This window comes from Hemibagrus wyckioides, linkage group LG05, assembly GCF_019097595.1.
Source record: "Hemibagrus wyckioides isolate EC202008001 linkage group LG05, SWU_Hwy_1.0, whole genome shotgun sequence".
NCBI classification, from domain to species: Eukaryota; Metazoa; Chordata; class Actinopteri; order Siluriformes; family Bagridae; genus Hemibagrus; species Hemibagrus wyckioides.
Genome location: NC_080714.1, coordinates 22,976,759 through 22,994,687, shown reverse-complemented (window position 1 = coordinate 22,994,687; position 17,929 = coordinate 22,976,759). Strand labels below are relative to the sequence as shown.

The 17,929-nt window shown below is 41.6% G+C and overlaps 2 protein-coding genes across 3 annotated transcripts in view; one reads left to right on the top strand and one right to left on the bottom strand.

The window, feature by feature from the left end:
• Positions 1-334: 334 nt before the first annotated feature.
• On the top strand, positions 335-7,024 carry anapc7 (anaphase promoting complex subunit 7). The gene is made up of 11 exons (XM_058389191.1): positions 335-563; positions 923-1,109; positions 2,554-2,673; positions 2,771-2,882; positions 2,972-3,125; positions 3,457-3,599; positions 3,702-3,819; positions 4,050-4,246; positions 4,388-4,612; positions 4,944-5,094; positions 5,787-7,024. The coding sequence occupies exons 1-11, from the start codon at positions 463-465 to the stop codon at positions 5,974-5,976; spliced, it is 1,698 nt and encodes a 565-aa protein (XP_058245174.1). The 5' UTR covers positions 335-462; the 3' UTR covers positions 5,977-7,024.
• A 1,432-nt stretch (positions 7,025-8,456) lies between these two features.
• Positions 8,457-17,929, bottom strand: part of atp2a2a (ATPase sarcoplasmic/endoplasmic reticulum Ca2+ transporting 2a) — a 34,500-nt gene continuing 25,027 nt past the window's right edge. The window contains exons 9-21 of one of the 2 annotated variants that reach the window (XM_058389189.1): positions 17,562-17,650; positions 17,348-17,450; positions 16,884-17,015; positions 16,624-16,743; positions 16,263-16,481; positions 15,568-15,903; positions 15,134-15,354; positions 14,526-14,728; positions 14,037-14,122; positions 13,733-13,866; positions 12,696-12,813; positions 11,596-11,716; positions 8,457-8,791 (exon numbers count right to left, since the gene is read on the bottom strand). In XM_058389189.1, coding sequence (XP_058245172.1) covers positions 8,778-8,791; positions 11,596-11,716; positions 12,696-12,813; positions 13,733-13,866; positions 14,037-14,122; positions 14,526-14,728; positions 15,134-15,354; positions 15,568-15,903; positions 16,263-16,481; positions 16,624-16,743; positions 16,884-17,015; positions 17,348-17,450; positions 17,562-17,650 — 1,896 coding nt within the window. In that variant the 3' untranslated portion in view covers positions 8,457-8,777. Of the gene's footprint in view, positions 11,717-12,695; positions 12,814-13,732; positions 13,867-14,036; positions 14,123-14,525; positions 14,729-15,133; positions 15,355-15,567; positions 15,904-16,262; positions 16,482-16,623; positions 16,744-16,883; positions 17,016-17,347; positions 17,451-17,561; positions 17,651-17,929 lie in introns of both variants that reach the window. The other variant, XM_058389188.1, reaches the window with a different exon arrangement.

Genomic DNA, 17,929 nt, shown 5'->3' with positions numbered 1-17,929 from the left:
CAGCAATAAAATAAACAAAAACACGCCCCCGAGTCAGCGTAGCAGGCTCACGGCTGATGACGTGACCACGCCCTAAATGAGTGAGCGGGTTCCTATGTCCACGCCCCCTACTAGTTAATATGGCAACGCACTTTTTGAGCAACCGAGTCAACGTCAAAAAAGCTTGACCACGTCCCTTATGAGCTAGCGGCTTAACGTGACCACACCCGATATAATCGAGTAAGCGGGGTTAGTATGACTAAGCTCTTTATAAACTAGCGCTCGCTATGTACGAGCGGCTTCTCGTGACCACGCCCCCGTGAGCGAGCAGACTTTTATTTTGAAATGTCAACCGTCTTCCTGCCATTTTGAAAAATCTCGCGTCTGTGTTCCTACATTGCAGCATCGTCCGCGCTGTAGCTACTCGATCATATCTTTTCTGTTGGTGTGTGTGTGTGTGTTTAATCAGTGATTTACTTCAAGATGAATGTTATTGATCATGTGCGGGACATGGCAGCCGCGGGCCTTCATTCTAACGTGCGGCTCCTGAGCAGTCTTCTACTGACTATGAGCACCAACAACCCGTGAGTGTTCCTGCTAATTAGAACTAGCCATTCCTGTAGCACTGCCACTTCTGTTTATAGTCTACACATGGTGGAAACATCTGCATTCACATCTGCATGTACAACTGCGATTTGTTTTGTAAACAGCAAGCTAACTGCAAGCTAGCTAGAAAGTGCCTACTGTTTGATTTCAGCCAACTTCCGGAGTTGATTTTTGTTTTTGTTTATTTGTTTGTTTCAAATCAACACGCTGTTTAAACTCACCCTAGTTACAGTGTACAGGACGTAGTCTTTCCTGTTTGAAGGTGTGTGTAATGTGTGTGTAATGTGTGTGTGTGTGTGTGTGTGTGTGTGTGTGTGTGTGTTTTACTGTCCCACAGGGAGCTCTTCTCTCCAGCACAGAAGTATCAGCTGTTGGTTTATCACGCCGATGCCATCTTCCATGATAAAGAGTACAGAAATGCAGCCTGCAAGTACAACATGGCTCTCCAGCAGAAGAAGGTGCTCAGTAAAACCTCTAAAGTGCGTCCTTCCAGCACAGGAGGTCCTTCTTCAGTCCAGACCCAGGTGAGATATTCACTGCTGATTATGATCGGTGTTTATTCATCCTATAACACCTTAAAAAGTGCATTGGGGACATATCCACACTCACCTGATCATACAAGTTGCAGTCAAACAACTCTTAAAAAGTGTTTTAAAGTTTTGCTCAAATTCCATAAGCTGTTAGTAAAACCTCCTGTCTGTGTGTGTACCTCAGAATTTGAAAATAAATACACAAATAATTAACATCCAAACAGCCAGTAGGTTTTCTCTCAGGTTGCCTAGATTCATATAGATTCGTAATGTTTACAGTAATTTCAGTGAAAACTCCACATTAAAACATACTCATTATATCCGTGATAAAGTACACCGATCAGGCATAACATTATGAGCACTGAGAGGTGAAGTGAATAACATTGATTATATCCTCATCATGGCACCTGTTAGTGGGTGTGAGAGATGGATGGATGGATAGATGGATGGATGGATAGATAGATAGATAGATAGATAGATAGATACTTTATTGATCCCGAAGGAAATTCCAGATATCCAGCAGCAATAGAGACAGTAACACAAAGACAGGTTGTAGATTGCACACTGTATATTTAATAAATAATCAATATACTCAGGGTAACGTGATAACTGACCAGAAGTTACTAGTGCACAAATTATTAAGCAGCAAGTGAATATTTTGTCCTCAAAGTTGCAGTGTTAGGAGCAGAAAAAATAGGCAAGTGTAAGGATTTGAGTGAATTTGACAAAAGGCCAAATTGTGATGGCTAGACGACTGGATCAGCTCTTGTGGGGTGTTCCTGGTCTGCAGTGTTCATTATCTATCAAAAGTATCCTTCAAGTCCTCTAACTTTAAGTCCTGTAAGTATACCAATGGAGGCCACACCTCGCAGCTTACAGGACTTTAAGGATCTGCTACTAACATCTTGGTGCCAGATACCACAGCACACCTTCAGGGATCTAGTAAAGTCCATGCCTCCATGGGTGAGGGCTGTTTTGGCAGCAAAAACGGAGGACCAACACAATATTAGGCAGGTGGTCATAATGTTATGCCTGATTGGTGTATGTGTGACACATTTAGAGATTGTGGTGCTAGAATCAAAACGATTTCAAACATGAGGGCTGTTTTTGCTGGTCTTTTCTGAAAACAATTTGATGAAGTGGCCAAAGAACAGGACAGACTAATTGAATAAAGCTCTGTCACATTCCTGTCTTTGGGTAAATTAAAGCAAAGACTAAAAATCCTATTTGTGCCACTAGTATTAGTAATGTAGGAAACCGTTAAGTGAGGAAAATCTGGATGAAAATATTGACTAAAGATTTGAAACTCGGGTCAGATTTTTAGTATAGAATAACATGCGATATTCAGTAACGTTAAAGATTTGGGTGGATTGATAAAAGCCAGAGTAGCATACCGTTTGTTTGTTTGTTTGTTTATTTATTTATTTATTTATTGCAGAACTTGCCTTCAGAGATTGAGGTGAAGTACAAGATTGCAGAGTGTTACACCATTTTGAAGCTGGACAAGGATGCCATCTCTGTTTTGGATGGGATTCCCTCAAGGCAGAGGACTCCCAAGGTCTTCCATCATTTCCTCTGATAAACCTGATAACGCTTCATGTCTTACTATGATGTCGACTCACTCCATTTTGTTTGATATATTTCAATCCGAACAGATCAACATGATGCTGGCAAACCTGTATAGAAAGGCAGGACAGGAGCGTTCAGCGGTCACGAGCTACAAGGAAGTCCTGAGGCAGTGTCCTCTCGCACTGGACGCTATTATTGGTGTGTTTCCTGTATCCTATACGTGCACTGAGCTCTAGACGTACAGAATTTTTCAGTAGGATGAGTTGTGTGTATTTGGATGTTTGCAGGGCTGCTCTCTCTGTCTGTGAAGGGAGCTGAGGTGGCCTCCATGACCATGGATGTGATTCAGAGTATCCCCAACCTGGACTGGCTCTCTGTCTGGATCAAAGCCTACGCCTTCATTCATGGAGGAGATAATCACAGAGCCATCAATACTATCTGGTGAGGAGCCCACTTCATAAAGAGTTTTTAATGGAATCTCTTTCTCCACTTACTTGTTAGCTGCATATCTCCAGTGCAAAACAAAATAAGCAAACTTTGGACAAGAATGTGTTATTTATATTTATGTGTTTATATGTGTGTTAATTCTCATGGCTAATTTATTTTATTTGGTCTAATGAATAAAATGTTCTTAAAAAGTGTCGCAGTTCCATTTCACGTAATGGGTGTTGACGTTTTGTTTAATGGCGTTTCTGTCAATTAATCTGATGGTTTCATTTAATTTTCTAAGACAAGCTATATGTATGTTCTCAAACTGGTTTATCTCTTACAGCTCCCTGGAGAAAAAGTCTCTCCTGAGGGATAACGTGGATCTGTTAGTGAGCCTAGCAGACGTGTACTTCCGAGCCGGAGACACCAAGAACGCCATCCTGAAATTCGAGCAAGCGCAGATGCTCGACCCATATCTAATCAAAGGTATGCAGTTGTACGGCTGTATCAAACTTTCTAAGGAGGAAGAGATCATATGCTCGGACGCTGTGATGAATGAACACTGACGGATGATGTGTTTGTTCTTAGGCATGGATGTGTACGGCTACCTTATGGCTCGAGAAGGACACTTGGAGGATGTGGAGGTTCTCGGTGGTCGACTGTTTAACATCTCGGATCAGCATGCGGAACCCTGGGTAATATCTGGGTGAGTAAGATCAACCGGTCAAAAGCTACGAGCGTATTTCTGCATTTCCTGAAGTGTTTGGATTCACCTCTTTAAACTGAACCTGCAGCTTTTTCATGGCCGTCATTATGCAACTTCAGCATCATGACTTTCTGCCTTCCATGACTGATGTCCAGTCACTCATCCATAGCAGAAGCCCTTTTTAATCTATATCCTTTCATGATTTTTTTTTTTCCTGTTCTGTCATCCAGGTGCCACAGTTTCTACAGTAAGCGCTATTCTCGTGCACTTTACCTGGGGGCCAAAGCCATTCAGCTGAACAGTAACAGCGTCCAGGCTCTGCTTCTGAAAGGTGCTGCGCTGCGCAATATGGGCCGAGTGCAGGAGGCCATCATTCACTTCAGGGAAGCCATGAGGCTGGCACCGTGCCGTCTGGACTGCTACGAGGGTAGGAGCATAACTCTGCACAGACTATAGAGAATAATTGGATTATTCTTTAAATGATCAGTGGTATATCATAATAATTAACACTGCACTTCGGTGGGATTTATATCTGATGTGTTTTGATTATTTTTTTTTTTTGCCTTAGGACTGATTGACTGTTACCTGGCATCCAATGGCATCCGTGAGGCAATGGGCATGGCCAATAATATTTATAAGACTCTCGGTGCCAACGCTCAGACTCTTACTATTCTGGCCACTGTGTGTCTGGAGGACCCCATGACCCAGGAGAAGGCTAAGACCCTGCTGGACAAAGCCCTCGCCCAGCGGCCAGACTACATTAAAGCTGTGGTGAAGAAAGCAGAACTTCTCAGTGCGTAACCTTCACCTGAAATGCCCTTTAGAACCAAGGTTCCTTTATCTAATGTGGCTGAGAGTAATTCTTTTAGTATTGTAAGAAATATAACACTAGGGGATGTGCTGCTGTTATAGGAAAATATAATTATTTTCCAAGACAAACATGTCTCAACATTTCTATTCCTTACATGCTACAACAATTTGGCAATGATTCGAATTATCAGGACAATAAACTGTAGTTTATAGAGAAAACTCAAAGCACAGCATTTGTAAACGTTCCTGTGGTGGAATATTAAGAGTGTACTACGTGTCACTGGTTTTTTACCTAAACTGTTTGTCTGACGCAGGTCGAGAACAGAAATACGACGAAGGCATAGCACTTCTGCGAAATACCCTGGCCAATCAGAGTGACTGCATGCTGCACAGAATGCTGGGAGATTTTCTAGTCGCTGTTAACGAGTATCAGGAGGCCATGGACCAGTACAGCATAGCACTGAGGTAATCTTGTCTTCTTTTAAAAACACAGAGTTAAACATTCATTTTTAAGACATTGACTAGTTTTTGTTTGGTTTTTTTCCCCACTTCCCACCTGTTTATTTATCCAGTCTTGTGGCTGCAGCACAGTGCATACAGTCAGGAAGATACGGGTCAAGAACATCAGTTTAATGTCCATAACAAGCAGCAAAATCAATCAGGGGGATAAAAAACTCCTGTGCCATGGTTGTAGGTGCCAGACAGGCTAGTTTGAGCATTTCAGAAACTGCTGAGATTTTCACACACGTTTACAGAGATCGAGGTGAAAAACATCCAGTGATGTGTACTTCTATTGCGGCAAGCAGAAAAGCGTCTGAGAATGAACAGAATACAAAAACCCTTAGGCGGCTGGGCTAAAACAGCAGATATTTACATCAGATAACAGCAAAGAACGGGAATCTGAGATCACAGTGGACATACACACACACAAATATAATGTTTTTTCTAATCTTGACCTTTTTTTACTCTTCCGTCTTGTGTAATTATTCAATCTAATGTAAAAGTAACTATTAACTATTTTAACTTCCTTAAGTGATGCTCAGCTTTTCTCAGGAGTTAACTGCTCATCATACACACATGAAACAGCACAGTCGAATAAATTCTAAAACGTTTTCTAGCCATACGTGCAATAACAAAAGTATTTTGCTTTCCCACAGCCTGGACCCAAATGACCAGAAGTCTCTAGAGGGCATGCAGAAGATGGAGAAGGAGGAGAGCCCTACAGACGCCACGGTGGAGATCGACGGGGACGACATGGAGGGCAGCGGAGAGGAGGGAGACCTCGAGGGCAGCGACAGCGAGGCGGCGCAGTGGGCCGACCAGGAGCAGTGGTTCGGCATGCAGTGAGCGGCCTGCACTGATCCTCGGACCAGCCTCCTTCTGCCTCGTATCATCACTCAGCAGGAAACACCACAAACTGATCCTGGATCAACACCTGACTGTGGAGTTTGAGACACACTGTAGCCTGGCCTACAGAAAGTGTCGCAGCGCCTCCTGCAGGCTGGGAGCCGTGTCTGCGCAGGCCAAAGCACAGGAAAGCCTGACTAATCTGTGCAGAAAACATGGACTATACTGTAACAGGTGATGGTGCACAGTAATAAAGAACAGCACTGATGCTTGGAAACACTTTGCCACTGTGTAGCAAAAGCAATGCCTTTTTATCAGGGTTTGTCTTTTGGCTTTACACAGGTCATGTGACTGTACACGACTCTGCTCTGCGCTTCAGTTTTGAATCTAACGATCATACTTTTTTCTTTTGAGCATCACAGTCACTTTTCCAGATTTGCCACAGCGAGATCTCTCCCACACCATTTTCTAATGAACTTTACCACATGAGCCTATTTGCTCGTTTTTTCTTAGGGGGTAACGGCAAAGCCTTAGTTTTATCACTTCTACTACAGATCACAGAATTTTCCTCTTATTAAACTGCATTGTAACTATGCTAACATACCCCCCCCACCCCCCCCCCTCACATCTCACATGATGAATGAGAATGCAGCACAGGCCAACAAACTAGCTCCAGAATTGCTAAACACATCCCACATATTTTAATATAAACACATTTACCTTGGTTCGGGGCAGGACTTTTCCCTTTACCTTTGATGCTAATTTTAATGCCCTTGTGAACATCTCTGAACAGTTCTTTCCACAGGTCCAGGTTTATTCCTGACGTCATTAGTAAGTGAAGAACCACACAGTAGAACAAACTCCTTCAAAAGGAGGAAGCATTTGTTTCCCCATCAGCGTATTGATCAACTTAAATCCATGTAGCCTGAAGTGCTCTTTGTGGTGTTACTTATTTTTTATTCTAACGTTTATAATGATATTGTGGCATTGTGAACTGTGAATAATACTATTTTTCAATGTTAACAAATAAATCATGACAGATTCTTTAGGAGTTGTCAAATTCCCCCTTTTTTTCTGAAACCAATAATAGCAGGTGTCAGTGTATATACAGTATATATAGATAGATACATTTTTGACAGGCACACTGGGATTCAAACTCGCAACCTTCCGATCTGTTGTCCGACATTTACTTACTTTACTTTTCTGGCATTTGGTAGATGCCTTTATCTAGAGAGACTTACATTTTTCTCATTTTTATGCAACGGAGCATTTGAGGGTTAAGGGCCTTGCTCAGGAGCAGCTTAGGGTTTGAACTCACAATCCTTCGATCAGTAGTCCAACAACTTGACCACTAAGCTCCCACATCCAACACCTTAATTACTAAGCTCCCACATCCCATCATAGATAGATATAGAGTGTTACATAAGTCACGTATACATTAATGCACAGTAAAATACTTTTCTTTCCATACGTCAGCTTAGGAAGAGTCAGCACTGGGCCAATCATGATGCAGCATGCTTGGACCTCTGGATGTGTGTCTCTCTCTTTCTCTCTCTGTCTTTCTTCTCTTTCTCTCTCTCTCTCCTCTTTTCTCTCTGTCTTTCTTCTCTCTCTCCTGTTTTCTCTTTCCTCCCTCTTGCATTTTTTCTCTAGCTCACTCTATCTCTCTACTTTCCTCTCTCTCTTTGTCTTTATCTCTCTCCTCTCCTCTCTCTTTCTGTCTTTATCTCTCTCCTCTCCTCTCTCCTCCCTCTTGCATTTTCTCTCACCCTTTCTTTCTTCTCTCTCTCCTCCCTCTTGCATTTTCTCTCACCCTTTCTGTCTGTCTTCTCTCTCTCTCTCTCTCTCTCCTCTTTTCTCTCTCCTCCCTCTTGCATTTTTTTCTCTCACTACCTCTCTCCTCTTTTCTCTCTTTTTATCCCTCTCCTCTCTCTCTTTCTCTCTCCTCTGTCTCTCTCTCTCTCGTCTTTTCTCTGTCTTTCTTTCTTATCTCTCTCTCTTTTGCTCACCTCTCTATTCTCTCTCTCTTATTTGCAAATGAACTGTCTAGACTTTTTTTTTTTTTTTTTTACAAATGTACCAATCTATCCGAAACATATGAGCTTGTTAATACAAAGAAAGACTCACACTGTCACGTATCATTTTATTAATCACAAGCCATTGTGATGTTTACAATATTTGACACTGGACCGGTTGCGCAGCGTCTTGCCCGTAGTCGTCACCGGAACAGAATCCGCTGACCCCCCCCACCCCCACCGTCCCCCCCACCCCCACCCTCCACATCACACTCCTCCATGCTGATTCTCCTCTGCTCTTAAACAGGACGCACATAGTGTGCAAAGCGAAGCGATAATCCATACAGTCACAATCATCTGGTTGATATACACATCTCACGAAATTAAACAAGTCCTTTTGCAAAAAAAAAAAAAAAAAGAAAAGAAAAGAAAGAACAGGTGCCTGTCACTAATTGCCAGCTGGTATTTAAATACATACATTTAAATTAAGTGTTGCTGTGCTATACAAAAGCTTATCGTTTCACCAGCATCATGATTGAGTAGCCTAAAGGGGCATGCACCCTGATCTGCCTTAATATTTCACTCAATTTAGTCTCTTTACCACAGAGCCTTTCACTCAATTAACATTTTTAAAAAAAACATTTTTAACTCCTTTTTTTTTTTCTTTTTAGCGCTTGGCATGGTTGGCATGCAGGTCATGAACGATGTGGTTCTGCTCAAAACACACCAGCTAAACTAACAAAACCTTTACAGCTTCTGCAAGGATTACTGAGAACCAGGCCAGGCTTACAGGGCCGGTGCTGAGGAGGGAAAGAGAGACAGAGAGAAGTCTGATCAGATCCTATCAGAAGAAAGAATATTTTGTTAGAAAAGCTTTAGTGAACGACTTGATCATTTCAAGATGTATCAAATGGGTTTTACACCATTTTTTCCATTATGCGACATAAACGTGTTAAATCCTTTACAAGGGTTGCCAAGTCTGCAGTTTTCCTGTAAGTTCATGTCTTTTTATCCTGCAGGTAGAAGGGTTTATATCAGATTATTTTTATATGAATGTTTTTGGAATTCTCAATTCTGATGGGTCAGGTTCAAGGCAAATCAAAGGGCTCTGTTCTGTTAATGCGCTTGTTCTAATTCACTATCGTTTACTATGTACAGTAACGACTTCGTAACGAATTGAAATCTAACAAAAAAAGTTCAGGGAATGTCGTTCCGGTTGTTACTTAAGATGTTTAAAATGTTAAATTCATTGATATATCCATTTTCTGTGCTGCTTTTCCTACACCTGGAGCCTGGAGTCTGGAGCCTGGAGTCTATCCCAGGGGACTCTCAGAGAACGAGATAGGGGACACCCTGGACAAGGCACAAAGCCTCTCTCACACACACACACACACACACATTACAGACAATTTAGAAATGTCAAATTAGCCTATTATATATATATGTATATGTAGGAAGTTCGGGTCACAGAGCAGGGGAAGCTATACTACAGTGCCCCTGGAGCAGAGAGGTTTAAGGGCCTTGCTCAATTGCCCCCCAGTGGAGCTTGGTGGTGCTGGGGCTTGAACCCCATTACTCCAATGAACAACCCAGAGCCTTAACCACTTAAAACACCACTATAAAAACTATAATAAATGGTGTATTTAAAAGAAATCACCTTCAGGGTACTAGCATTAACGCTTGTATTTTGCATCACCACACCAACCCATCACTGATTATTTTCCTTTATCAGCATATAAGCATACAACTATATTGCTTACATATTAAACTTTTTGAAGAAAGCAGGGCTTTTTAAAGAATGCAGCTGTCCATTAATTAAAATAATAATAGTATTTCTGATGCTTGTCCGTAACTACAAAGTTTGTAATAGAAAGTTTAGTGCAGACCTGGCAACCCTACCTCTCAAAGTCGTGTGATTAGATGATTAAAGAAAATGCAGCTTGCGGTATTAGGAAGAGTTTCATCTTTAGGGGGTGAGACACGGTGCAGGGGCAGAAGGTTATGATTCTGTTCTCACACTCGGAGCAAAGCAATGGGGAAAGAAATAAGTTAAAAATGTATTACTATTATTAGAAGTCACATATTGAGTGAAGCAGGGGACAGTTCACGTAAAAATAAAGGATCTGTCAAACTACATATGATAGGCTTCTAGCTGACCTTTACTAATGGCAGGATGTACAATTCACAGAATTCCCTAAATCTCTAGAGACATTTGTGCTGTAGGTTGGTACTTGTTTCAAACAAATGCATGTTCTTTTACACACACACACACACACACACACACTTACCTACATGTTAAGCCATAGCATTGTGCACGTTTTCCACAACCTCACACAGGTCACGGAAAATAAAAATACTCCGAACTGTGTCCACATAAAGTGTGATCACAGAATATCCTTCATCCTCCTAAATAACTCAGCAGAATATAATCATGGCTAAGAGACAATCCTGGTGCTTTTCCAACCTTTTCATCTTTAAAGGTGCAGTCTATAATATTTGTCTAGATAAGTGTCTAGACAACTAATAATTTGTTATTATAATTTCAAAGCTACCCTAAATGAAAAATTATGACAAATAGAAAAGATATAACTCGTTTTTATGTTGTTGTATTTCTTCTGGCCTGGAAATAGGAATCAATCAGATACTAATAGATATCTACTAATAGTAGAGATACTAATCCTTAAGATGGTGGTGTGTGTGTGTGTGTGTGTGTGTGTGCATGTGTGTGTGTTAGGGGGCTATGTAAAAGGCATATAAGTGTTTTTATTGAATTGCATTTAGCATCTTCATGGTTAAAAAAAAATACATACTGCCCCTTTAAAGATATTCAGCTGGGCTGGTGTTGAGAAAAAATAATCTAATAAGATAAAATTAAGGTTAAAATGATCTGGACAGCAGTGGAAGTGAGGTAGCTGAATTCTGCCAAATGCAGAAAGTATTTGCAAGAAGTAACCGTTTGTTTGTTTTTTGTTTTTTTTTTAAAGAAATTAAAAAATATAAATTAGGAAGGGGGTGATTTTAACAAAACAATCTAATCTGGGATATAATGAAAGTTTTTTTTTTTTTAATGACCACACACACTGTCCTGATCCATCTTGAGGACAGCGAGGACGTTCCACGGGTCCATGCCCCTTAAAAATGAGCTAATAAATATATTAATCCACTGACTGCTTATAACATCTAATAATATAGCTGTTTTATATATATATATATATATATATATATATATATGTAAAAAAAAAAACAATTCATGTGTGCTTTAAAATGGAACAGTTACAACAACGAATAATAAGTCATCGATCTTAGAGCTAATTATAAAAAATCAGCAAACATACACAATGTGGATTCCTGTGCAAACGTTCAATCGGACCGGGTTAATGGTGGTTCTGGGTTAATGGGTAGTGGTTGTGTGTTAGCGTCACGGCAGCTCGCAGTCAGTGTGCGCTCAGTCAGGAGGACCCCAGCGAGCGGCTCGTGTTAGTGTCCGTGCTGTACAGCCACACCACCAGGGGGAGACACAGAGCTATGAAGGACCAGGAGATGCCCTGGACGCATGCAGACACGCTCCAGCTCTCTTGCTGCACCCCTGCGGCTAAATCTTTACCCGGCTCCAGGTAGTTCCTCGCCACGAACTTGAGCAGCTCATCCAGCAGGATGACAGGCACGGAGATCTTCAGCACCATCAGCCACTGGGCCACGCTCAGAGGAGTGATCTGGAAGATGACCTGAAAGGGGGAGAGACGGGGAAGAATTTCTCAGGTTTCCATGAAGAAGCACAGAGAGAGAGAGCAAGCACGTGCATCATGATGGAACAAAATGGCAATGAATACAGTGTACATGAATAAACTTCATTTCAGTTCAGATTTATAGGGTTTTATAGAGGGTTCGAAAATGGTACCTAAAATATTTTAGTTACAAAGTTCTGCATAATCAACTAACATGACTGAAAGGTTATAGTTATTTTACCATTTAATGCAGTAAGGATCTTTATGGCTATAAAATACTACAACAGTTACGTTTTGTTTTGAAATTGTGCTTCATGTTGGGCTTTGACTAGCTTCGAAGATTTTGACCTGTAGTGAATCTTCAGGAGAATTAATCTAAGATTTTATTTCTTTAAAAAGACAAGAGATGGCCATTAAAAATAAAATAAAATGAAAAATAAAAACAATCTGATTTCCTTTAGGAAAAAACTCTCCATTATAAGCTAGTGCCATGTCTACTGACCAGAAGGTTGTGAGGTTTGCTGAATAGGGGCGTTGACCAAATGCCATAAATGTAAATGGATTTGAAATTAATCCCTGTTGCTTGTCTGTGGTCTGATGTGCCTTCAGTTAATTAGTGGAGGATGTGGTAGCTCACTGGTTAAGGTGTTAGACTTCTGATCAGAAGGTTGTGAGCTTGAATCCTGGTGCTGCCATTGCAGGGCCCCTGAGCAAGAACCTTAATCCCCAGTCAATGAAATATAATGTAATTGGCTTTGAATAGGGCAAAATGCTGTAAATATAAATAATATACATAAACACATGTGATTGGACAAACTGCAATTAGAGGATCTGCTGAACTGAACCAGTTTCTTCATTTTGTTGATCGACTCTGATCTGATTTAAACTAAGACTTATAATGCAAGATATTCTCAGATAATCCGAAATCAGGCAAGTGTCTCCTAAACCCCCTGCTCGTTCCATCCTCCTTTATTCTTACTGGCAGCGGCTCGACGTAGAGGATGAGGAAGTGCAGGGACATGGAGAGGCAAATGGCTCCCAGCAGCCACACGTTCTCCCACGGAGGCATACGCAGCAGAGACTGGTTCTCCGACAGACTGGACATGAATGAAAAGAGAGTTGGAGATTTGTTACGGGGATTAAAAAAACAAAAGAGACTGACAGTAAGGAGACAGGCAAGAAAATGATGACTGTGTTGTGCTGCACATCAAATGGCACAAGCTTTAGAGTTGTGTGTCACTTACAGAAATCCAAACAGTACACTACAGAGCAGTCGGGAGAATAAAAAAGACTTCTTACAGACGTTCATCTCTCTCTCTCTCTCTCTCTCTCTCTCTCTGTGGACTCTTCACTGAGTCACTGACAACTACACCGAGCAGTGATTTCCAATAAATCTCCCAAACACCTTCACTAATAATCTCCGTCTCAGTGCAGAGGTTTCTGTGTCTTGCTGCAACACAGTGCTTGTTCGTGAATCTGGTTAACTTTTAATTTTTAGCAAATGACCCCATGGTTTGGTTTACTTTTCTGCTTTTAAAAATATCTAAGAATTACCTTCCAGTAATAAATCCTTCAGCATTACCTAATGTCATAAATATCTTGTCAGAAAACAAGGATGAGAGGTAAATGATTTGATTGCTTTTGGCTCAGACATCAGTAGTCATTTTTACTTACTTACTTGTTATTCTTTTCTTCATCGATTCAGGTGTTTTTGAGCAATTAAAACAAAATATTTAAGTGTCTGTCCGGTGTATATTTTATATACATTGCTGTTATATAACTAAGTTAGCTCACTGTAGGAAGGAACAGGGATAAAATAAGACACTCTGATGATGAGTTAATAGACTGGTACTAAGCCAGGTTTTTTTTAGAGGCTCAGAATTGTCCCTTTTGTGGAAAAAGTGCAGAACAGTTCAAATTTAAGACTTTAGCCTTATCCAGGCTTGAAATCAGCCTTTTCCAGCTGAGCTTGTATTTTATTGCTTGGGCCTTGTGTGTGTGTGGTTTGTGACAAACCTGTTGAGAGCATTGCACATCTCGATGGTGACGAGGACAGACAGGGCCATGGTCATGGGGTACGGCGATTCAAACACGTGACACTCCAGATCGTGAAAGTCAGGATGGTCAGGAGAACACTGCAGGAAGTGGCTCTGATAGGAATGAAAGGCAACACAACACAACACACAGACAGGAAATGTGCCAGTTAAAATAAAAAAAAGGGTACATTAGAAAAGGATTTCACATGTTGAACAAAATGAACTGTTATTATTAACAGCTCCACATCCCACGTGCAGCCCTGAAGCTTGACCGAAACACTCACCAGCTGGTAGAGGGTGATCTGAGGGCCGTCATCAGCCACAGTGAACCACCAGGCTGCAGCTCCCACTGTAGCAGCTCCCACATAGCCTACGAGACACAGCACAGACACACTGCAATTACCACCTACAACTCTCAGGATCTCAATCCCACACCTGAGGGAGCTCCATGCTGCAGAGCTTCAGAGTTTCAGATCAGAACTCGAGTGGATATGTTAGAGGTTTGGCCCGTTAACAATACTTATGGGTATATACATATAAAACTGTACAAATGCCTACCAGCCAAGCTAAAAGTCAAATATTTCAGCTCTACAAGGTTTTACTACAGCTAATCGGAGTTCATAAAAATGAAAATCTAAGACATATTTTATCAGGTCTGTTCAGGACAGCCCTGTGTATCAAAGCAGGAAGGAGCCCATCTGGTTGGATCTGACCAGTCCATCAGCAATTACACACAGGTTCTAAGGACTCAGTTAAGAAGCATATGAACTCACAGCCAATGGCGAGGTATCTGAAAAAGAGCCAGCCGGAAATCAGGGGCTCCTTGGCATTGCGGGGAGGTTTGTTCATAATGTCCAGGTCAGGGGGATTGAAGCCAAGCGCAGTGGCGGGCAAGCCGTCTGTCACCAGGTTTACCCACAGCAGCTGCACTGGGATCAGAGCCTCAGGGAAACCCAGTGCTGCAGTCAGAAAGATACTGCAGAGAAAAAAAAACTCTTTGCTGTTACTCACAGCAAACAGAAAGATCCAAGCATCAAATCTCAGGTGTCTCCTCTTTTATTCTGCAATGTCCCGAGACGCAGGAGAGGAACACAGTACTAAGTGAAACAGCATGTGGTTATAATGCAGGAGTCAGCAGTCACAAACACAAATAAATACAAATACAATCTGCATGGGAAAAAATGCAGGATTTCAAATAGCCTCAAGTTCATTCCAACAAATTTGGGAATCTTGAAAGCACACGGCTGTAGAATATAGGATGGCTTTTCTATAAAAATACAAGGAGAATACATGTAACACCGTGCCTAATTTTTTTTCCCACCCCAGAGAAAAACCCAGCAAAAGGTCCAGTGAGACTGGTGTTTTACATAAACCGACTGACCAGACGACTTCCCCGACGTTGGAGGAGATGAGGTAGCGGATGAACTGCTTCATGTTGTTGTAAATGGCTCGACCTTCCTCAACAGCGGCTACGATGGTGGAAAAGTTGTCATCGGCGAGGACCATTTCCGAGGCTGTCTTGGCCACGGCAGTGCCAGAGCCCATGGCGATGCCAATCTCTGCCTTCTTCAGGGCAGGGGCATCATTCACCCCATCTCCCGTCTGTGGAGGACGTGATTGTGACAGTCATGAATTGTGAGCAGTTTTAGCTTTTACAGCAGCTGTAATCTAATCATTAAAATGAAGCGAGAATTTAATACTATTTCAAATATTATAAGTCATAACTCTAATCTGTTTTACATTAGATCATTATAAATTATAACTTTACTGTTGAGCTCTAGAATGTTCTACAGGTTTGGAGTTTGATGTCGTTACCATTGCAGTGATCTCATCGAAGCCCTGGAGGAACTCCACAATCTTAGACTTGTGAGAGGGTTCGACACGGGCGAAGCAGCGGGCAGCCATGACAGCCTCGCGCTGTGAGTTGGGGGAAAGATCATCGAACTCACGGCCAGTGAAGGCCATGCAATGTACATCATCGTCCTCGGAGAAGATGCCGATGCGCCTGCAGATGGCCACAGCAGTGCCTTTGTTATCTCCTGTGATCATGATGACCCGAATACCGGCCTGACGACACAGTTTGATGGAGGCAGCCACCTCAGTCCGGGGAGGATCCAGCATGCCCACGCAGCCCACAAACGTCAGGTCAGACTGCACACAGCAGAACAGGAAAGGAACTCAGCACTTTTTCTCATGTCATTAGTACACAATTAAAGCTTTGACGAAATATCTATAGTATAATGTAACAATTTTAAAGACTTCCTGTAAAGTGAAAAAAATAAAGGAATATTTCTGGGCAAGAAAAAGTGGTGAGTGAAAGTCTGAAATCTCAACTCATAACAAAGCATTACAAATCATTTCTGAAAATATTATTTGTAAATTCTATGAATATTAAACACCTTAAATCATTACAAGCTGCACCTTTAAATACACAGTCAGCCTAATTAGCAAATAGTATTCAGCAAGAACGCTATAGATTTAAAGGCGGACATGAAGGCGCTAAGCAGTACCTCATAATCAGAGAAGCGTGCTGTATCGGACAGAACCATCTCATCCTTCCTGAGCGGGTTGTCCCGGGTAGCCAGTGCCAGGCAACGCAGCGTGTCCCGTCCAGTGCCGTACTCCCGGATAACAGACATGATCTTATCCTTAATACCCTGAGACATGGGCACACGAGAGGCTCCCACACGTACATATGAACACCTGTCAATCACTCCCTCTGGGGCTCCCTGCAAACAGGGGTTTAGCGTTAATGTCCTGTTTAAATCATGATGAAGAAGGCAGATTTAAAAATAAATGCTATGGTTTAACTACTCCGTTTTGAAGACTTTTAGCTGTTTTTCATATCTGGTATGGTTCATATCTACTCACCTTAACGAACATCTTGCTGGTGGTGGACTTGCCCTTGCTGGGGGTGCAGTATACAGACATGGACTTTCTGTCCCGAGAAAACTCCAGAGTGAACTCCTTCTTCATTAGCTGCTTGATAACCTGAGACGTGCACATGTACACACACACACACACACACACACACACGCATATGTGCATTTATGTCACTGACCTTTACACACCATTAAATCTGTCTGACATGGTGGTGTTTATAATGTATTCCAATTAAACTGACTATTTACCGAGTTGCAGGCATTGGCTCTCTCGATCCTGGACAGGCTCCTGACATCTGTATCGAACACGTTCATCTTCTCCACCAGGCAGGTCAGAGCCGTCTCTGTGGCCTCTCCCACCTTCTCATACACACCTTTAGACTACAGACACATACCCTGATATTTTAGCTTTACAAAAAAGGCAGAATTTTCAGTTCATTCATTTAAAAATTACTAATAAATATTAATTATTAAAAAATAACTAACCATAAAAACAACCGAATGTTGAAATTTCAAATCGCTTCAAAGTACATTTGAAAATATTTTTCATTTAACATTTTGAAATATTATTAATATTATTATTAATTTATTATTAAAATATTAAATATTTTATGATAAACTGTATCTGTATCTGCATTTTCTGATTAACTGTAAATATGAATATGTGTTTGTGTGTGTGTGTATGTGTGTGTGTGTGGGTGGTGTGGTGCTACCTCGTTGAAGTCCAGCGAGGAGTCGTTACACAGAGCACAGATAGTGGCCATCTCCACTAGAGCATCATAGCCAGAGCACTTCACTGGTCGGTTATCCAGATATCTGTGACGCGGCAGCATGAGCTTCATTAAACAGCTCTCGAGCAGGTACAGAAAGAGCACTTTTGAGAAAAGTACTACTTTGTACTGAGTTGCGAGGTAATAAAGCACTTACACGTCTCCTTCAGGTGCATACGTTGATCCAGAGATGGTGAACTGAGTCAGAGAACAGCTGTCACCTTCTGCTTTGTCCAAGATGAACATCTGGAAGACAAAGTGTTGTTAAAACAAAGGACATTTTTGACCATGTTGGTTTGAGTGGTATTTCAGAAACACCTGGAATGCTCTCTAGAGTTTACACAGAATGGTGTAACAACAAAAAGCATCCAGGAAGTGACAGTTTTATGGGTGGAAACTGATGCCTTTTCGATGAGAGGGGGCAGAGGAGGATGTGCAGACTTGACAGGAGCTGACAGGAAGACTACGGTATTTATATAACTACTCCATACAAAAGTGGTGAGCAGAAAAGTATCTCAAATCCTC